General features: G+C 40.1%; 3 protein-coding genes across 4 annotated transcripts in view; all 3 read left to right on the forward strand.

Moving 5' to 3' along the window:
• Position 1: 1 nt before the first annotated feature.
• Positions 2-8,650, forward strand: brd9 (bromodomain containing 9). Of its 2 annotated transcripts, XM_042223800.1 has the most exons (17): positions 2-153; positions 680-900; positions 1,283-1,423; positions 1,512-1,641; positions 1,735-1,792; positions 2,548-2,692; positions 2,804-2,914; positions 5,068-5,255; positions 5,432-5,564; positions 5,694-5,769; positions 5,884-5,979; positions 6,072-6,204; positions 6,292-6,403; positions 6,514-6,570; positions 6,677-6,782; positions 7,224-7,394; positions 7,501-8,646. In XM_042223800.1, exons 1-17 carry the CDS (start codon positions 105-107, stop codon positions 7,599-7,601), a joined length of 2,028 nt encoding a protein of 675 aa, XP_042079734.1. In that variant the 5' UTR covers positions 2-104; the 3' UTR covers positions 7,602-8,646. The 2 variants fall into 2 exon arrangements, with proteins under 2 accessions (XP_042079734.1, XP_042079733.1); XM_042223799.1 differs by having other exon boundaries at positions 5,432-5,769; positions 7,501-8,650.
• An 857-nt stretch (positions 8,651-9,507) lies between these two features.
• Positions 9,508-15,604, forward strand: zdhhc11 (zinc finger DHHC-type containing 11). The gene is made up of 11 exons (XM_005934793.3): positions 9,508-9,755; positions 10,611-10,829; positions 11,251-11,429; positions 11,559-11,660; positions 11,759-11,883; positions 11,965-12,120; positions 12,226-12,344; positions 12,432-12,481; positions 12,570-12,633; positions 12,736-12,805; positions 14,561-15,604. Exons 1-11 carry the CDS (start codon positions 9,732-9,734, stop codon positions 14,701-14,703), a joined length of 1,251 nt encoding a protein of 416 aa, XP_005934855.1. The 5' UTR covers positions 9,508-9,731; the 3' UTR covers positions 14,704-15,604.
• Positions 15,605-17,688: 2,084 nt separating this feature from the next.
• The window catches only part of LOC102291883 (tubulin polymerization-promoting protein), a 15,746-nt gene continuing 11,971 nt past the window's right edge, over positions 17,689-21,463 (forward strand). The window contains exon 1 of the mRNA XM_005934802.2: positions 17,689-17,884. The gene's annotated coding sequence lies outside the window, so the exon portion shown is untranslated. The remainder of the gene's footprint in view (positions 17,885-21,463) is intronic.

Below are 21,463 nucleotides of genomic sequence, written 5' to 3' on the forward strand. Positions count from 1 at the left end.
AACACAAAGAAGAAGAAGAAGACCGTCTCTCTCACAGCTAGGCTAACGCTAGCGACCAGTGTTAATTGGAATAAATTTACGACTTTGAGAATTTGAACAGAAACATGGGGAAAAAACATAAGAAGCATAAACCGGAATGGAGAACAGTTGACGGTACATTAGAGCACATTTTATTTGCACACCGAGCGCTCACTGCAGCGTCGCTTTTGTTCTAGCTAGCATTATGTTAGCTAGCATTAAAGCTGACAGAGTTTAGTTTATGTATAGTAGCTCCATTCATTCATTCATTCATCTACTGGTGGAATTATGTATAGCTAAAATCTCGCATTAATCACTTTGCTGCATTACGTTGTATACTATGTTCTTATTGTTGTTTGTTTTACGTTATAAATTATTATAAAACACTTCTAAAAATTACAAACTGTATTTGGGTTGTAAGTAGGAAAAAATACATACATACATAAAAAAAATAAACAAAGAGATTATTATGCCTTATATTTTATATAAACCAGAGAGCTTATTATGCTTTTTTTTATATAATAACCAGTTTGGCGTGTAAAGTCCTTCGTTTTTAAAGAAAATCTGCATGTTAATGTCAACTTCTTTCATACTGCCCTTCTACTTTGTCACTGCTATTGCCTGACACAATACCTTTACCAATTCTTCGTTTTGGTTGTAGACTATGAGGACAAAGCTCTTGAGAAGCCTCTGAAGCTTGTGCTCAAAGTTGGAGGAAGCGAAGTGACTGAACTCTCTGGGTCCGGCCATGACTCCAGCTACTACGATGACAGATCAGACCACGAGCGAGAACGTCACAAAGAAAAGAAGAAAAAGAAGAAGAAAAAATCTGAAAAGGATAAAGACAAATATGTAGATGATGAGGAGAGAAGGCGAAGAAAGGTTAGGCAGCTGAATTTCGTTCTTCTGCGTGACTAATGCACCATTTACTACTTTTAAGTTGTTTGTTTTTTAATTGGCTTTCATTTCATTGGGGTGGCTGTAGCTCAGGAGGTAGAGCAGGTCATCTACTGATCGGAAGGTTGGTGGTTTGATCTCTGGCTGCTCCAGTCTGCATGCCATATATCTTTGGGCAAGATACTGATACTGATGCTCTCTGATGCATCCATTGACGTATGAATGTTTTTGATCGGTAGATTGCACTTAAGTGTCAAAGACAGTGCTTGTGTGAATGAGGCTTCTTGTATAAAGCGTTTTGGGTGCTCTGGGAGAGTAGAAAAGTGCTATATAACAATCAGTCCATTTACTATTTACCATTTCACAGGAGGAGAAAAGGAAGAAGAGGGAGCGGGAGCAGAGTGAATCAGAGGCGGCAGCAGTGACTGTTGCTAGTAGTAGTAGTGGTGGTGGTGGTGGTGCTGGACCTGTTGAACCATTCACACTGTCAAAAAGTATTGGATTGGAGGTGATAAAACTTAAATCTTAAGATTGTGACCAATAAATTATTTATGGTTATTTTTGACAAGTTGTTTACATTCTGTATGTCTCTACAGCCAGAAGAGAAAAAGAAGAAGAAAGAACGGTTTGAAATAGAGCCCGAAGAGGAGGAGTTTCACCCCACTGTGAAGGTGGACGTAGAACAACCAGGAGACAGGCCAGTCAGAGCGTGCCGGACACAGCAAGGCAAGACTACCTGTCTATAAGCGCATACAGTTTTTACAAGCATTTTTTATTTGGGCAAAAATTTACTTGTAAGTTTATGTTTGCCCGATTTAGAAAATGAGTCCACACCACGGCAACAGCTGCTAGAACACTTTCTGAGGCAGCTGCAGAGGTAAGAACAGTGTTGTCTGTTTACAGCAAAATCTTCCAAATGCAGGCACCGCAGATACCTTCATTGCATTTTATCCCCTCAAATGAAAGCTGAGTCTACACATTATGTCCATGTCCATTATGTAACTATAACTAGAAAATGTTTCAGTAAACAGGTAAAAAAAACAGAACTTGTGTCAGTGTCCAAATATATGTGGCCCTAACTGTACATATTACGATGAGCGCAGTCCACAGTAGTTCTGTTTCCTTTTTTATACCAGTAGGTTAAAAATGTCAGTTTTGCATGTGTCTTTTCCCACAGTCCACTTGGCAGATTAGCATGAGCTTAGATAAACACATATATTCTCTTAGAGAGGGAGGTTCGCATTACTTTCCTGCTAATAATGTTCTAAAAATAGAGCATTTTGCATTTGCTGTTCTGTCGTGGAACACCAGCATGCTACATTTTGAACATGGCCAATAAATATCGCTCCTTTGACATGCTTTCAAACATTAACCTAGCAGATAATGAATTATTATTCTTTTGAAGAACTGAGGGGAAGCCCTGTTTGTTTATCACAGATTACAAAATGTGGCATGTGAATAAGGCTACATTATGAAATTCTTTGTTTGATAAAAGCACAGCAAGATCCATTAATAATGACCATTTTGACCTGAAAGATAACATTCTTGATCAGATCAGAACACTGGGCACGTCTAAACAAGTCTAAAAGCTGGTGCTTTCAATAACATTGATGGTGTGTCTCATCTTTCCAGGAAAGATCCCCATGGGTTCTTTGCATCTCCAGTAACAGATGCAATCGCTCCTGGTTACTCAATGATCATCAAACATCCTATGGACTTCAGCACAATGAAAGACAAGAATAGAAACAATGACTATAAAACAGTAACAGAATTTAAGGTGAGGGTGCCTTTAACATCTAATTGTGAATTAGATTTTCTTCCCAGCTTAAAGATGTTGGGCATTAAACCTGCAGCCTTCATAGTTGACTGAACACTTTTTGTTCCTCAGGCTGATTTTAAACTGATGTGTGACAATGCCATGGTATACAACCGACCAGAGACTGTCTACTACAAGGCTGCAAAGAAATTGCTTCACACAGGATTCAAGATGATGAGCAAGGTAACACGGTCAAGCAAACCAAAGGCAAAAACACTTTATTCATTTGTTATAACAACAGTGTATGATTGTTGTTGATGTGTACATTATATTGTTGTTTTATAAAGATAAAACAGCACAGCAACAGAGATCACAAAGGAAGTTATTAGCAGTCAAATCATGTTCCATACACAGTTATGGAATATATTCAAAGCGCTGATATTTTTAGTAGCAGAGTTGTGCGACTCTCACATACAAATAAAACTGATTTGGGTGTTGCAATCCAACGAATCACTCCGAAGATATCAGTTTTTTTGTTCAGTGGGGCAAAAAAGTATTTAGTCAGCCACCGATTGTGCAAGTTCCCCCACTTAAAATGATGACAGAGGTCAGTAATTTGCACCAGAGGTACACTTCAACTGTGAGAGACAGAATGTGAAAAAAAAAATCCATGAATCCACATGGTAGGATTTGTAAAGAATTTATTCGTAAATCTAGGGTGGAAAATAAGTATTTGGTCAATAACAAAAATACAACTCAATACTTTGTAACATAACCTTTGTTGGCAATAACAGAGGTCAAACGTTTACTATAGGTCTTTACCAGGTTTGCACACACAGTAGCTGGTATTTTGGCCCATTCCTCCATGCAGATCTTCTCGAGAGCAGTGATGTTTTGGGGCTGTCGCACGAGCAACACGGACTTTCAACTCCCGCCACAGATTTTCTATGGGGTTGAGGTCTGGAGACTGGCTAGGCCACTCCAGGACTTTCAAATGCTTCTTACGGAGCCACTCCTTTGTTGCCCGGGCGGTGTGTTTTGGATCATTGTCATGTTGGAAGACCCAGCCTCGTTTCATCTTCAAAGTTCTCACTGATGGAAGGAGGTTTTGGCTCAAAATCTCACGATACATGGCCCCATTCATTCTGTCCTTAACACGGATCAGTCGTCCTGTCCCCTTGGCAGAAAAACAGCCCCATAGCATGATGTTTCCACCCCCATGCTTCACAGTAGGTATGGTGTTCTTGGGATGCAACTCAGTATTCTTCTTCCTCCAAACACGACGAGTTGAGTTTATACCAAAAAGTTCTACTTTGGTTTCATCTGACCACATGACATTCTCCCAATCCTCTGCTGTATCATCCATGTGCTCTCTGGCAAACTTCAGACAGGGCCTGGACATGCACTGGCTTCAGCAGCGGAACACGTCTGGCACTGCGGGATTTGATTCCCTGCCGTTGTAGTGTGTTACTGATGGTGACCTTTGTTACTTTGGTCCCAGCTCTCTGCAGGTCATTCACCAGGTCCCCCCGTGTGGTTCTGGGATCTTTGCTCACCGTTCTCATGATCATTTTGACCCCACGGGATGAGATCTTGCGTGGAGCCCCAGATCGAGGGAGATTATCAGTGGTCTTGTATGTCTTCCATTTTCTGATGATTGCTCCCACAGTTGATTTTTTCACACCAAGCTGCTTGCCTATTGTAGATTCACTCTTCCCAGTCTGGTGCAGGTCTACAATACTTTTCCTGGTGTCCTTCGAAAGCTCTTTGGTCTTGGCCATGGCGGAGTTTGGAGTCTGACTGTTTGAGGCTGTGGACAGGTGTCTTTTATACAGATGATGAGTTCAAACAGGTGCCATTCATACAGGTAACGAGTGGGGGACAGAAAAGCTTCTTACAGAAGACGTTACAGGTCTGTGAGAGCCAGAGATTTTCCTTGTTTGAGGTGACCAAATACTTATTTTCCACCCTAATTTACGAATAAATTCTTTACAAATCCTACCATGTGGATTCATGGATTTTTTTTTTCACATTCTGTCTCTCACAGTTGAAGTGTACCTCTGGTGCAAATTACTGACCTCTGTCATCATTTTAAGTGGGGGAACTTGCACAATCGGTGGCTGACTAAATACTTTTTTGCCCCACTGTACCATTAATTTAAACAATATTCAATCGACTGCAAATGTTGTTAACTAATGCTACTAGTAATGCAAACCTTGATGTTCTAAACCCAAAACTTGAGGATATACGTTTTTGCTTTGGTTAAAATATACTGTCACATGTTTATGGAATCGGTACAAATGCTTTACTACCAATATCTTTGTTTATTATTGCTTTTCCATAAAAGTGGAATTTAAATATTGTGTCTTTTTTTTTTCTTTCTACTCGTTGTCCAGGAACGGCTTTTGGCTCTGAAACGCAGCATGTCATTCATGCAGGACATGGATTTTACCCAGCAAGCAGCCATTTTGGGGGATGAAGACCTGACAGCTGACATTCCTCCTCCAGAGACAATCCACATTCCAATGGAATCTCCAAGGAAGCCCAGGAAGCAGCCAGCCAAGGACATGAAGGAAGTCATCAGGTATTCCCTGAACAGTGTCTACATTTCATGTCACCTTTACTTTTTTTGCGAACGTGTTCAGACTAACATATTCAGAGAAGACAGTGGGGAAGTGCTTGACACCGGATGCATTGTGAATCTTGTCACACAACACCTCGTCTGTATACTGATACCGTGTAACATTTCTGCCGTCTCAGTTACCTGTATGAACCAGAGGGAAACGCATGCAGCTTGACTGACAGCACAGCAGAGGAGCATGTTCTGGCGCTGGTTGAACATTCTGCAGATGAAGCTCACGACCGCATCAACAGATACATGCCAAACTCCAAGGTTTTACACTTTGAACACTTTTTATACAATCCAGTTGTATCCAATGTTTACACAAGTTATAGCTCTTTTTTATTATTAGAGCTGACAGCTTTTAAAGCGTTTAATTTACCCAGTGTTTTGCTTTTTCAGATGGGGTATTTGCGTAAGGAGTCTGACAGTTCTCTTTTGTATACTGTTGTAAATCAACTCGATCCTGATGCAGAAGGTTTGCTACCACTACACAGCCTTTTATATATCTACTAAAACCTTTTTATTTCTGCTATATCATTATAATATGTGATATCTCTGTAAGAACCCAGTTTGATTTATTGTTTTGCAGAGGAAGAGACCCATAAAGTGGATCTAAGTTCTCTGTCAAATAAGCTTCTGCCTGGGTTAACAACCCTGGGCTTCAAAGATGACAGGAGACACAAAGGTATGTGATAATATATACTTTCGTTGATTTACTTAATCTGAATTATTTTAAATAGTTCATGCTTTTTAACAAGTTTCTTTCTCTTTGTATAGTGACCTTTCTTAGCAGTGCCTACAACGTCCAGAGCCTCCAGAAGAACTCTGTCTTTGCAGACTTGTTACCTGATGAGATGGACATGCTCTATTCAGCCTATGGAGATGACACAGGGGTTCAGTGCGCTTTAAGGTAGGCGGTCATTTTTTTGATCGCACTGATAAATTATCCAGTTGTGGTAAATTTTTCATTTTTGATCACCTTTTTTCACTACTTAAGTATACAGGAGTTTGTCAAGGGCTGCAGCGGTGTCACCAAGCATTGGGTTGACGGGCTCCTGGACAAGATGACCGCAGGCGATCACACAAAATCTGTCAATCAGATACGACAGGTATAGTCTCTTTTTTTTTTCTTCTTCTTCTTTTTCTTTTTTTGCTTGCTTAAAGAAAAGTTTAGTTCCTCTGCTGCGTTTACGAAGCTTCTTTATTTGTAACATTTCAGAAGAGAAATATAATGCTGAAACCTGACGAAACCAAGTCGAACATCTGTGACATGCAGGTACGCTGTGGCACATGAAAGAAGATACTATAATATGTTTTGATTATTGTTTTTCTTGTTTCAACTGAAATGATTGAGTAATTCAAGCTGGATATTTTCTGTTCAGATGGCAGATGGAGCTGGCCTGGGAGAGGGGAGTTCGGTGCTGGATTTCATGTCAATGAAGACTTATCCAGATATGTCTCTGGATATCACCATACTTAACTCATTAGGTGATTGTTCTCTATCAACATGCTGTATATACATTCATATTTCTATATCAGTAATTCAGATACAATGACATTTAGATAAGAGAAGCCAGGTAAATGTGATGTTACCATAGGGGTAGGTAAATATTTGGAGTTGCTGGAATAAAGGGCATTATTTTCATGTAAGCATGTTTACTATTTTTCAGCACATGCGGCAGCCACGTCTCCTTCATTGGCATAGAACAGAAATGCTGAATTTGCTGTTTCACTTTCTTTTCCACTGAATCTGTACTCAAAGTTTAGAGGAGCTTTCTGTGGGAAAAATGTATAATGTTCTGCTTAACAAAATTCAGCTGAATTGTGCAAGTTTTAGTTTAGTTTTTTATGGATGTGCGCCCTTATTAAGGTCGCATGAAGTGCCCTTTAATTCCCGATAATGAAGCCATTTTCTTTTTTTTATATCAGGCAAAACTGTGAAAAAAGAGCCAGGTAATGAGGAGGGCCAGCAGCCTTTTGATGATGCTGATAAACTCCTGCAGGAGTTCCAAGAAGCACAGGTGGATAGAGTTGGTTCCAGACCCTCATCCAACCTGTCCTCACTCTCTAATGCCTCCGAGAGGGACCAGCACCACTTAGGTATCTCCAGCAAATGCCTTCTTTTCCCTTTATTTTAATGATTATATGAAATAAGCTACTAGTGCCAGCAATACAACATAAGAAACATTTTTTCGTGCATCCATAGGGAGCCCATCTCATCTGGGTGTTGGGGACCAGTCTGAAATGGTTCATGATCCCTATGAGTTCCTGCAGTCTCCAGAGCCAGAGAACACGGCCAACGGCTGACCACACACTGCCGCACTGTTATCCTGTTGCTAACTACTCTGTTATGGACTGTTGAATTGCAGTGAAGAAAGCAGGAGCCTCAGACCTTTGTTAAAGACTGAACATAAGTGTACAGACTAGTGTGATTGTGTGTTTTTGTATGAGTTGCAGCACTTGAAAAATAAATGTTTGTGAATGTGTGCACTCAGTTATTAGACACAAATCTTTTACTTATTCTGATTATATACAGTGTTGTTAAAAAGCATTTGCCCTCTTTTTTTTGCATGTAAATGCAAAATGCCGTTTTTAAATGCTGTTTTCATTTATTAAGGTAAAGAGCAGAATTCATGGTTCCAGCAATTAGTCGTCCAGCCCCAGACGATAATACTATCACCACTATGGACTGCTGGTGATGTATTTTTGTGAAATTAGATGTTTTACTGCAGATGTAACAGGAATCAAACCTTCCATAAAGTTCTGCTTTTATCTGTGGGTTTTAAGTGGTGGAAATGAAGTTTCTCTATAGGGTGGCTGGCCTCTCCCTTAGAGATAGGGTGAGGATTTCAGCCATCCGGACGTCAGAGTAGAGCTTCTACTCCTGCACATTGAAAGAAGCCAGTACAGGTGGTTCAGGCATCTGACAAGGATGCCTCCTGGGTGAGGTGTCCTGGGCATGTTCCACCAGGAGGAGGCCTGGTGCAGACCCAGGACACGCTGGTGAAATCATATCTCCTCGCTGGCCTGGGGAAGGTGGCTGGGGGGAGGGAGGTTTGAGCTTCTCTGCTTAGGCCGCTGGCCCTGTGACAGGGGCAGAGTTCTGTCATGGCATCCGATGCCATTTTTATTCAGTATTTTTCTTATTGTTGAATCATTAACTGAGACTAGTGAGGCCTGCAGTTCTTTAGATGCTGTTCTTTTGTGATCTCCTGGAGGAGTCACTGATGTGCAATGGCTCTCATTGTGGTTGACTATAAATGTTTAGTCTTTTTCAGAGATAGATGTCAATTACTTTCTCATCTGTTCTTCCGTTTCTGTAGATAGTGGTATGATGTCGTATGTGTTGCTTTTTGGACTTGTTTAGCTTGCTTTACCTTGTCAGATCGGTTCTATTTAAGTGATTTATTGATTCAATCACAATTAATTATTTTAAAGGAGTGTGTGCGTGTGTGTGCGTGTGTGTGCGTGCGTGCGTGTGTCTTTGGGGGGGGGGTTGCTAACTTTTTCACACAGGACCAGGAAGGCTTGAATAAATACAAATAAATAATTGTATAAATACAACTTTGTCTAATATTACAATTTGATTGATGATGTGTAGCATGTAAGTCTGACATCGCTGCAAAAAATAAGAAAACAGGAAGGGTACAAGTACTTTTTCACAGCACTGTATATACACTATGGGAGCACAAAAATAGGAAATGTCCGTGTTATCCAAATATCGTGCATTTGCAGCGAAAACGCAGTTTCAGAGTAACTGAACTGCTGAGGCCTCGGGTTTTCAGCATGGGTAAGCTTCCACCTGTAAGTTCTAACTGAGCAATGTACGCTGTTTGTCTCGGTGTGTTGGGGAAGTGAAACTGAAGCACTATGGGTGCTGCGACATATGCATTTAGCACGGTCTAATATGAGTTGAAAATAAAGCACGGGCTTTATTTTTGAAAGCAGAAGTACCCTGTGAGCACATGTGTCTGTCTGCAGTTCCTTCTTGTTCTGTGGAAGCATTGAACATTGGTTTCAAATTCCCTGACACCTGTAAGTATTTAATAGCGCGTTTAATAGGCGAGTTGCATGCACATCATCTGGCGAGTCAAGGTTGACAAAGAAGAAAATGCACACAAAAAAGGGGGAAAGGGCAGGTATCGCGAAGAGAGCCATTGCGCATGCGCTGTCGCACAGTTTCCATAGCGCTGCACCGTCCTGCTGAGTGAGTTGATTCTTCTACTTCACGTCCTTCGGCTTTCACAAATCCAAGGACACGGGAGGACCGGTGTGCCCGTTTTACCCAACATACGGGAGCTTTAAAGTTATTTGTCGATGTTGTCGTGTTTTTATTTTCATGTGACTTTTACTCATAAGAAACACCTGCTTGGCTGACAAAGTTATGATGGGACATTAGGCGGTGAAAATCGAATGAACTGAAGAAAATTTAATGTTATGGTCGCTGTCGCAAGTAGAAAGGTAAGTAATTATGGGTTAAGACTAGTGTCGTCGTCGTTATTATTATTATTATTATTATTATTAGTAGTAGTAGTAGTAGTATTGTTATTTTAACGGGTACAAATGGAGTCAGCTAGATTGATTGCAAATTAAACAGCCGGGTTGATCCACTAAAGCAACCATAAACTGATTGCCAGCTACTCGCTTTAGTTAAGCATAGCAGAGGCAAAAAAAACAGCTGGATGGCTCTGTTGCTTCTTTTTCAGATTTCTAATGCATAGATGAACAAGAACACAATTAACTGCCTTTTTGCAGAAAGTCCAGAAACAATTGACCTTTTATGCTTTTTAAGTTAAACGGATTGCACAATTCATATGCTGTGCTAAGGGTAAGGCTAAAAGAAAAACATGTGATTGCAAGGCCTGTGAAAAAGAAGGGGATGTAAAAGTTTGTGGAAGTCACTTTAATCAGCTGTTTCCTGCAGGCTTTGCGACTGAGTCTCCGTTCTTGTTTATTTGCCTTTTGAATTTAGTGGCTGAGAAATTAATGCTGCTTTTATGAAGTTTAAAATGTAAGAAATGTAGTTCGCACTGCTCCTCAGTTACACTTCACTTTACTATCACACTGCAGTGCTTATATATTTCTTTTTCAATAAATATACACCCGTGAAAGTAAACCAGAGTGGCCGGATCACTGTAGAACATCTAGCTGCACCTAATACAGTCTCGGTATAGCACCATCTGTGGATGAACAGTCACTGCCATTATGCTCAACTCATTTTCCTAGCTCATTTCCCCAGCAAATGTAGCCACACTCTGCCGGTACTCTACTTTTATGTGTACTCCAACCTGTCCTTATTCTTCTCTCGCACCATAGATGAACTGCTTCAGTCAGAGGTTCAGACAGACAGCTCCCATGCTTGGCAGCAGCAAAAATGAGCTTGTCCCCTCCAAGCCTCCCAGAAGGAACGGATGGTCGTGGCCCCCTCAAGCCTTCCAGGTGGTTGGGTGGTTGGTGTACAGCTATCTCACCATAGTCAGCTTTGGTATCTATATCCCGCTTCTGCCTCTGCCGTGGAAACATGTGGCCTATACTGTATCCTTAACACACAGCGGGTCTTTCTTATTTGAATATGGAGCAAACATTAGCCTCTGCTGGGGTTTTTTTGTCTTTTTTTTGTCTGTGCTGCTGAACAGGACAAGGATTTTGTTGTGTGGCATGTCTGTATGGGCTTCAGTCACACCCAGTGTGACAGACTTTCTTTTTCTGGCCCAAAAGACATAATCAGTGGCCTTTTTGTAAGCTGTTGAATGCCGCATGATGTCAACCACAAGAACAGTCAATGTCTTCAGTCTTTATTTCTCATGCACAAGACTTGTACAGCAGTTGTTCTCTCATACTAGTCCCACTTAATATTTTTTCACATTACTGCACATTTATCACACGCTGCAATATTCTTTAAGGACGTTTAAAAAAAAAAAAAAAAAAAAACTTCCTTGACTGTTGTTTTGTGCAGCTGATGGGCGTAGCGTTTATTGTGCACTTATTCGCACACATCGCAGTTCTCACTGTAGATCCAGCAGATGACAGCGTGAGAGCCAAGCAGAGCTATTCCACGCCGATGCCTCTCTTTGACCGAACAAAGCAACCGCATGTTATCCACGACCTGCACTGTTATCTTTGTGATGTGAATGTGTATGTATCCTGAGCAGCAGTCTCTAATGTTCATTTGCATTTTCAAATTGGCAGGTACCCTATCACAAATGAGGAAAAACGTTTTTTTTAATAAAGTGTAATGATGTAAAACATTAAATCTTCTTGCAGTGGCCCCAAAGTAAAACACTGTGGTGTTTGCAACAAGTGTGTGGAAGACTTTGATCACCATTGCAAATGGCTGAACACCTGTGTGGGTGGAAGGAACTACCGGTAAGTTGAAGTTTTTGGATTTATGAGCCTTATCGTTGCTGTCCACATGAAGTAAGACTTGCTCTATAAATTCATCGGTTTTCATGCATTACTTTCAGGTACTTCTTCTTGGCACTGTGCTCAGCTACAATTGGCGTCTTTCTGCTTATTGTGGTTGTGTTGTTCGTATTTATTCAGCATTACCTCAATCCGTACAGCTTACGGACTGCACCGCAGTTTGCCGGTGAGTGACCTGCAGTATAATCTTACCGAGTCGGTGGAAATTGCAGCACTGAAAGCTGTCCTTTGTTCCTTCTTTTCAAAGATGTGTCGGGGAATAGTACCTGGCTGATGTTTTTGCCGTTAGCTCCCATAAAGACGAGTTCAGCTGGTCTCCTAATACTATCCTTCGTAACAGTCATGCTGAGCACCACCTGCCTACTGCTGCTAAGCCATCTGCTGGGCTTTCACCTTTACCTCTGTAAGTGAATTTTGGAGACATACATGTCATAAGGTTATTTTCCCCTCTTCCAGTGATTAAGCCTCACTATATCCTGTGGTGTTTGCTCCTCACTCTGGTTTATAGATCATAAAGGCATAAGCACGTATGATTATGTTAAGCTGCAGCGGCAAAAAGAAGCAAAGAAACGAGACGTTGAAGCAGGAAATGGTACTCGTAATGCAAAAACTCATAAGGCTCCACAGGTCAGGCTTCTTTTCTGCCTCTAACTGTTATTCACCTGTTTAGTCTATTGTATTCAGTAGCTTTGTTTTTTTTTTTTCTTTTAATAGAACCAAGAGGCCTCAGTTGACTGTGAGCCATCATTGTCACAACGTTCAAGGTAAAATATTTCCTTTCTGTTTTGTAACGCTTCTTTTAAAGCTGTTTGTTTTAAAAAAAATAGTAATACCTCTCTGGCTTTCTTGAAGTTCTTGCAAATTTCATGATAAAAATCCGTTCACCAGCCGGCTTTCGGAGTCCATATGCACAGAGGTAAGCATGTCTGCTTATATCTTCTTTGATTGATTTATGATGGATCTAATTTGTGACACATTAAAGTGTTTGAGGGTTTGTTTACGTTTTGTTTTTTTATAGCTGGAAAACTTTAAGAAATCAGAGAACAAATTCCGTTATGGTACAGAAAATCCCAGTGAAAATATAGCAAGTAAGTATTCATCTGTACTCTTTACCAATGAGCTCTTTTATACTTTACAGTTACTTTATACTTTACACTTTTTGTAGGTAGGCGTTTTCAATAACTCTTACACAAATAATAGCACAAATATTTAATCAGCCAATCACATGGCAGCATCTCAGTCCATGTAGACATGGTCAAGACAACCTGCTGAAACATCAGAATTAGGAAGAAAAGTGATCGAAGTGACTACACGCGTAGCATGGTTGTTGAGGAACTGCTGATCTGCTAGGATTTTCGCGCATGACCATTTCTATGTTTTATAAAGGATGGTAAGAAAAAGAGAAAATATCTATTGAGCACAAGTTTTCTGGTTGAAAATACCTTGTTGATGCCAGAGGTCAGAGGAGAATGGCCAGACTGCTTCAAGCTGATAGGGAGGCATCACTATCTGAAATAATCGCTTGTTACAACCAAAGTCTGCAGAAGAGCATCTCTGAATGCATCAAACCTTGAAGCAAATGGGCTCAGGAGAAGACCACACCGGGTGCCTCTCCTGTCAGCTAGAAATAGGAAACTGAGACTATAATTCACATGGGTTCACCAAAAGTGGACAATAGAAAGCTGTGAAAACTTTGCTTGGTCTGATGAGTCTCAATTCTGTTGCAACATTCAAATGGTAATGAGTTTTGCACAGACACCATCAAAATAACCATGAGAGCATGGATCCAACCTACTTGTATCGACAGTTTAGGTTGGTGCTGGTGGTGAAATTGTGTAGGGCAGTGATTTCCAAAGTGTGGGCTGGGGCCACCTAGTGTGCTCCAAAGGAACTTGTAGGTTGGCCGCAGTAATAACAGAAATTCTGAAACTATGGACAGTTTCATATTTATATACATATATTGAAACTGGGAATAGAATGTGGTTAGTTTGTATTATTATTCATTACTCTGACCTACATTTACTCCTCTGGTATTGAGGTTTGTCCCAGTGACACACGGGTCACATATTGGCGGTAACACTTTGCATACGGGTTTGCATATGACTGAGTAACATTAGCAGTTTATAGCCAACAGCCTATGTTGTTGATGTTTTGTTTTTGTGTTGTTGTTTTGTTTTGTTTTTAAATTAAAATTTCCATGAAAAGCATCACTTTCTCTTGTATTTTTATTAGAGTGAAGATTTAAGATTTTCTTGCTTTTAAGTTGGCCACAGTATTCTTGACTTTGTGAATGGCTGGTGTAGGGGATGTTTCCTTGGCACACTTTGGGCATTTCATCTTTTGATCGCTGCTTACAACAGAAAAATGATTCATGTTACAAAGCTCAAATCATCATCTTAAACCATGTACTCAAATCCAATAGAGCACCTTTGGGATAGGGTGGGACAGGAAGTTCACAATGCAACTGTGTGAAGCATTCATATGATACGTATTTCCAGGATCTTGTTGAATCTGTGCCACAAACAACTATGGCAGCTCTGAAGGCAAAAGTGGTTCAATCTGGTACTAGCAAGGTGTACCTAATGAAGTGTCCTATTGAGTGTATGTCAACTTCATTTACAAATATGAAACCCCCGCAAAGTATTAGAAATCTGCAGTATATGCATACTACTTCAGAACTGCAAACAATTATTGGAATTATTGCAGTAAAGTGTACAAGTGTTTATGCTGAGCGTAAATGAAGTGTGTTCTTCTACATTATCAGGTAAGTTTATTAGTATGTATTAGGAAAGACTGTCGGCACATGAAGTTTGTAAGTAATGCTTATCTCCTCTGTTTGACAGGGGGAATAGCTTTGAGGGACATCAAAAACTGGAAGCCTGACAATGATGAAGAGTCTCAGAGTGCCACTGTGAAGTCTGTTTGCAGTGTTCCTGGAGTGCAGGACCCTCTAGGCAGCTCAATCATGACTCCCGATGATATTTAAACAAACAGATGTCTGCGTGGTGGTGGATCAGAAGATGCTGCTCTCAGAAAATATTTATTTTGACATTATCAAAACAGGAACAGAAAGGTTGGCTATTTACAAGAACAGAGTACTGTGTGGACCTTTGCACTTTTATATGACTGTTTTGTTTTTTTTGTATACCAACTGCATAACTTGACCTGTCAGTGGGTTTCATTCATTTTTTTAATAATTTTGTTTGTTTGTTTGTTTGTTTTAATGACAACAGTTGAATTATTTAAAGCAATGTTTTATCTCACTGACTTAGTTAGCGAGGCAGGTCAGTCTCTGTTCCATTTTAGTTAGACAGATGTATTTTTGCATCTTTTTGAAAACTAAATATATCACGGTGTAGTTTCCTGTTCATTTCACTGATGGTAACATTTGAGAATCTTTCCGTTTTTATCTGATCACCAAAGAGAGAACCTTATATGGGAAAAATGTTTTGTCTAACTGTGAAGAGTGGAGCAGATAGTGGCCTGAAGTAACACTTCAGCTCTCTGTTCCCTTTCTATGAACAACCGATTTTAAAGTTGACGATGTTAAGCACACCCTTTTTTTGCTAAATATGACAGTAAAGAATATAAAAACCATGTTTGCTCTGTTATTTTATTTCTTAACTTCCAGTGTCTACATCATTTTACAAAATACAAATATGTATCTGACTATTTGCTTTGTTGACAATATACAGCATGAAAAATAGTCATACAGCTTTGACACACACCTAAAGTTGGAGCATTAAGGTAGGACTTTTTGGAATGGGTTACAGTTGAAGTCATACATTTTAATGAATGACAAAGGATGTTGCAGTTGCAAATCCCTTCAGTTTGCCAGCAGGAGGCTCCAGAAATGGAATTAGCAGTTTGTTTGTGTGGGTTTGTTTTGTTTGTTTGTTTGTTTTTTAACAAATATGACTGGGTGGGTGGGTGAGGTTTCCTTTGTTTATTAGGAAATGTGCCATGTACACAGCCAACAGTTTACAGATTTAGTGGAGATGGTGCAAGAAACTGGCTCACTTTGCAACAATTGTCAAACATGTGAATGTCATTCTTACAACCACAGCCTTTAGCATCAAATTTCTCATTCTTCACGTATATATGGGTCAAACCACAGCTGTACCAGGCCTGCAGCTTGTGTATGCTGCTTTTGAAATCAATCAAAAGTAAGTTTTGGGGCACATTTTCACATACCCCGCACATGACTGCTGCTTGAAGCATTTGTCTGATTTAGTCTGCCTTTTTCTCTAAAAAAAACAAAAAAGCCACTAATCATGTTTCTTTTGAGACTTGTTGTTATTGCATTTTTTTATCAATTACACGTTTTATTTAAGAATATATAATAAATGGATTGTTGCAGGGAGTTTTAAGTGTACATTACTTGGATGGTACATATTTTCACCACTAGAGGGCTGTAGACACCAGTGTCACCTGGATGGGTGAGCTGGGAATTTGTATCGGTGTTTGCATACCAACGTATAGTGTGTCCTTTTTATTGTCTCTCAGAGAGGACTGTGTGACGTGTCGGCTTTGTTGTTCCTGCCAAGTCTGATCCTCCACTTTCTGTTGATGAGGTCACTGAACTTGTTCACCTGGTACAAAAAGTTGTCATGCTTAGAGATATCAAGTTAGTTTTTAAGTTTTGTACAATGCAAGATGGATGGGTGTAGGAGTAGTTTACATCAAATATTATGATGTGGCATAGAAGGGGGGGGAGAGCACACACCTCACATCTGTATAATTTAAGTCTAATTTAAGTGTATAATTAAAATCCTGCACCACTCCGTAACAGTGGTGAGTAAATATAGGTATTTATGATGGTATTGATATGCAATACAACAGCCTTAAACTGAAAATGATGATCAATACTTGCATGTTGCTATATGCCACAAGTGGTGAGGGTCTGTCAAAGTGAAACTAGACGGCCCAAAACCTTTGAATCCACCCACGCTACGTGCCTGATCTAACGAGACCGCAAAAAAACCACACTTCCCCTTTTTGTTTATTTTTATTTTACATGAAAAGAGAAATATCATATTAACAACAAAAGTGTAAGCATATCTGTGAAATCTGTTTCATGAACCTGACACCTGCAGTATATTTCCTATATGTGGACTGAAGCTGGCATTTTCTAGTCAACCCAGATTGGGTGGTATTTTTTTATGGGTAATACTAGTATATTACAAGTGTGGCAGGGCAACTCTTATTGCTAAGTCTGATCATAAAGCACTTTCAGTGTGTACTTGTTTTCGCTGTAGCCTACTACTAACCACACACTGGTGCAACTGAAGTAGCTTGAGTTAGACTATTATGTCATCAAGTGATTGCACTCTGTCCAGGCTGCTTTCATCATGATCAGCTATCACTATTCTCTCTTCGTTTGCTTGTAGGCTTGCATGCTTTCTGCTTATATCCTTGTGTTTGAGTTGCATACATCAGACCTTTGTGCCACAGTTGAACCAACCAAGACTAAAGGTTACATAATGTCCATCCACGTCCAGCCGTTATGGGCTACTGGTTGTGTAACACATTACAGCCCTGGACATAAGAAGAGTCATATTCATGAGTATTTGTAGACATGCATCCATTCTGAAAAGATTGCTTATTAAAGTCTGACGGGTTTCCCCTTGAGATAATTCCCTCTGGCCATCCGGTGTTTGGACAAAAGCCAAAGATTGTTATTGCTTGTTATTTTTATTGGTTGTTATTGCTACTGTGTGTGACCACTGGCCTCTCTCATGCATGTCCTTCCAAGGTTCATGGCTACAGACAGCTGCTATTATTAATAAAGCTATCATTTCGTACGATCCTCCATCCCTTGTTTACATCTACTATCTCCTCCCCTCAAAGCACTAAAAGATGTTGCTGGTTGTTTATCACAGCTCCAGTTTGGTATCGTCGTGCCTAAAACGAGGAGGCGAGGAGGAGGGGGCGGTAAAAAAAAAAAGAAAAAAAAGAAAAGAAAGAAAGAAAAAGAAAAGAGAAAACAGCTCGGCGCACTCGACAGCAGCCAATCAGCAGTCTGGTTTCTCTTCAGCATCTCAGAGGGACTGAACCATCGGGTAGTCTTGATCCCAGGCAACAGGGAGGGAAGATAGTTGAAGGCTCCTCGCTGCTTAATTATGATTTTGTGAAATTCGCGAGGAGCTGGAGGATTACGTCACCAGGTAATTAAAACGATTTGTCGTATTTACTTCATAAACAATAAAAGATACAAAAAAACGTAGTTTGTTTTGACTACACGGTAGACCTGCATGTTTTCACAACCTGGAAAAAATGATTGCCAGCCTACACTGATTCATGTGATTCATTTGCGGGTCTTTTTTTTTTTTGCAGGTTTCTGCATGTCTTTCCTTTTTATTTAGAATTTCCTGTAAAAGGATTTATTTTGACACTGCTCGATTCGCGCATATCTGGGCTGTACCTAATGTTCCGGACAGGCAGACTCGCAAGGGCTGACAATAACAAACGGATCACGTGGACGTGTGAATCTGGCGTTTGCAAGTTTATGTAACACGTTTCGCTCAATAAACGCACTCGGACTCTGTGGTTTAAGCAGCAGCTGCAGCCATGTCCACTGATATAAACAAGAGCTTTCTCCCCTCATCCGTTTATCCTTTGAACGCAATGAGAGCGAGAGTGGAAGCTCCTTTAATTAGCACCATTAATGGTTAGAAAAAAAGGGGGGGGGGGCTGCTGGGCTACGAGTAGGTAGTTACATAATTAGGCACGGGAAGAAAAAAAAAAGATCTGTGTCATAATCCGATGCTCAGCTCTGCTTAATTTCAAATGAATACAAGATAATCACATTAATATGTCAAATTGCGACTGTCTGTGGTGGTATTAGGTTGTAGTTTTGAAGGATCATTAGTGCATTAATTTGGAAGCAGTGTCACTAAAGCACTGCGCGAACACAATATGTTTAATTCCTCTCACCTAATGGCGCTGCTGCCATTGGTTGAATTAGGTATGGTTGAGAGGAAGACAGTCACTGAGTTTGTCCTAGATTTCACTGTGTAGGTTTTTTATTGCACTCGACCAGGAGCCTTTGGGTTCTGTCGCAAACAATTAATCTCACGGTGTAAATCATCTTATTTTGTTTGTGATGACTCAAATTTAGGTCAGATATGCAAAGTCAGTGGGATTTTTTAGACTGTGAATACAAATCAAACTGGAGGATAGCTGGCATTGGTGCGCTCTGCTATATTTTTATGTTTCAGCTGAGACATTTGGTTGCATTTCCACAAAATTAAAAGACTCAAAAATGAAAAGTTATACAACACAGTCTACCCTCCCAAAAATCTTTAACTGTACTCCCTTCAGAATGAATTTTGTTGCTGGCTCAACAGGCCTTTCTCCCCATGAGCCATGTCAGGGACGCTTCTGCTGTCTCTGGCATCATGTATCCTGCTCCAATGTGCAGCTGCATAAGGATCCCTGGGCTTTGTTATTACCTCTATTTGCTGCTGCCAACAATAACCACTGCGTCGTGTTTTAAACATCTTATTTTTCTACAGCGTAATGCTTGCCAAGATCTCTGGCTCACAGAGCTGTTCAAGTGTTTGGGGAGGCGAGGAATGACAGAGACAGCGTGGTGGTGACCTCAGACCTGGGCTGCGGCATGCTAATGTCGTGTCCTCTCTCCTTGTGTGGAGAGTGAGGACTGGGGACTGAACAGACCGGGATATATTTAAGGGGCTGTATTGAACTTTTTTGAAGAAACATGGGGTTGTTAGAAGTAAACAAGCGACTTGAGCGCGGGGTGAAGCCCTGAGCAGACACTGGGGTGGTAACAGTTGACTGACATGGTCACATTCCAGAGCAGCTGCCTGGAAAGGATAGGTGATCTAGATAGAAAGCAGATGGGATCCCTCCATCCCCACTCACCATGATGGCATGATGAAGCAGTAGGTTACAGACACTGTCTTTTCTCTCTCTCTCTCTCTCTCTCACTCTGACAACAGTGTCATCATTTTGTGACTTAAACACCATCTGCCAAACTAACAGATTAACACCAAATTTTTCTCCCTCTTTTTTTTTCTTTTTTATCGCCTGCATGTTGTCTGCTGTCTGATCTGCTCCCCTAAGAATGAATAGAATGTTCCACTCGTGGCAATGTATTGTTGCTATGAATAGACGCAGTTCAAAATGGGTCGATTTATAGTTAAAGCACTCATCTGTGCAGCGTATTGCCAGAAGGAGAGTGTATGTAAGCATGCTGTCATCCAGTAACAGATTTGTCTCTGGAGATCTGCCCTTAACCAAACGGCTTCTCATTTGTATGTGGCAAAGTGGGACAAAAAAAAAATGGCACAAGGCAAATTTGATCTGTAATGGTAATGTTTGTCTATTTTTTCTGTATCGGGCCAAATCCAAGAAAAGGCAATGAAACAAAGACTTTCAGAGGGCCACATTTCAGTTCATCTCAGTGTGTGTTGTGCCTTATCCCAATGAACTCTGTGCAGTGTTAATTTTATGTATCATTTGAGGAGGCTTGTTGTACTGAATACTTGGGCACTTAACACTGCTGACAATAAATTCAAGGAGGACAGTGAAAGGATTCCTTTGTTTCTGTTAGATTTAGTCGCTCTCATTAAAGCACAAAGGAAAACACAGTGAGCAGCTAGTGTACTGAAAGGATGTGGATCTCCACAGAGAGTGAGGTATATAATCACAGTACCTCAGTGTCGCTGCTACAGGAAGCAATCGCAGAATTGCTTCGAGTATTATGAATTTTATGTAGATTATGTTATGTCAGTTATTAATTGTATATTGCATTGCAATATAGATAGTAAAAATCTTGTTTCAAAAAGAAATTTTGATAATCAGCAATTCCTTTAAGGACTTTTTCAAGCTTTTATTTGTTTATTTATTTAATTTTGGAGCGAACATCTTTTATAAAGTCAATATTTTTAGGCTCTAGGAAACAGTGGTGGATATTTACAGACTGTCGCCCCTAACCGGTCATGGCAGGTGGCTGCCCCTCCCTGAGCCTGGTTCTGCTGGAGGTTTCGTCCTGTTAAAAGGGAGCTTTTCCTTCCCACTGTTGCCAACTACTTGCTCATAGACAGTTGTTTGATGTTGAGGTTTTCTGTGTATTATTGAGTCTTTACTTTACAATCTAACAGCAAAGATAAATTCAAATTAAATGTTGAAGAGATTATATAGCTATTATAATCAGTATTTATACTACTATTTAGTTGCATGCCTACATGAAGTTATATTAGTTCCATGAAGAGGAACATCATTGATTTGTTACTGTGATGGGCTGCCCAATCTTGAAGAATCCATCTCAACTCATTGACTTAGCTATTATTCAAATAGTTAAATTCAGATTTTAGGTTATCTGAGTCACAGATATGCTGAAAAATGTTTTCAGCTCCAGCATGTTTTCAGTTTTAATGCTACCTTCATAAACACATACCTGGTTTGTGAGCTTTGATATGTTCTTTTTCTAAAACTTTGTTGCCTATTTTCTGTTTGATATAATCAAAGAACCCGTTGTCTAGGTGATTGTGGGCAGCGTTGTCCTGTTTTCATGTTTCATTCTAAAAAACAGTTTTAACCTGATTTCAGCATGGTTTAAAAGGTTCTTACTTCCCCTTCTAATAATGGATTGGATTTATATAGCGCTTTTCAAGTCACCCAAAACTCTAAATGATACTCACTTGATACTAAGAATCCCAAAGTGTGCCAAGGAAATATCACTTTCCACTAAAACTACCACCAGCTTCATTTGTTAATAA

This window comes from Haplochromis burtoni, unplaced genomic scaffold (genome assembly GCF_018398535.1).
Source record: "Haplochromis burtoni strain Fernald_Lab_line unplaced genomic scaffold, NCSU_Asbu1 Contig_120, whole genome shotgun sequence".
NCBI lineage: Eukaryota > Metazoa > Chordata > Actinopteri > Cichliformes > Cichlidae > Haplochromis > Haplochromis burtoni.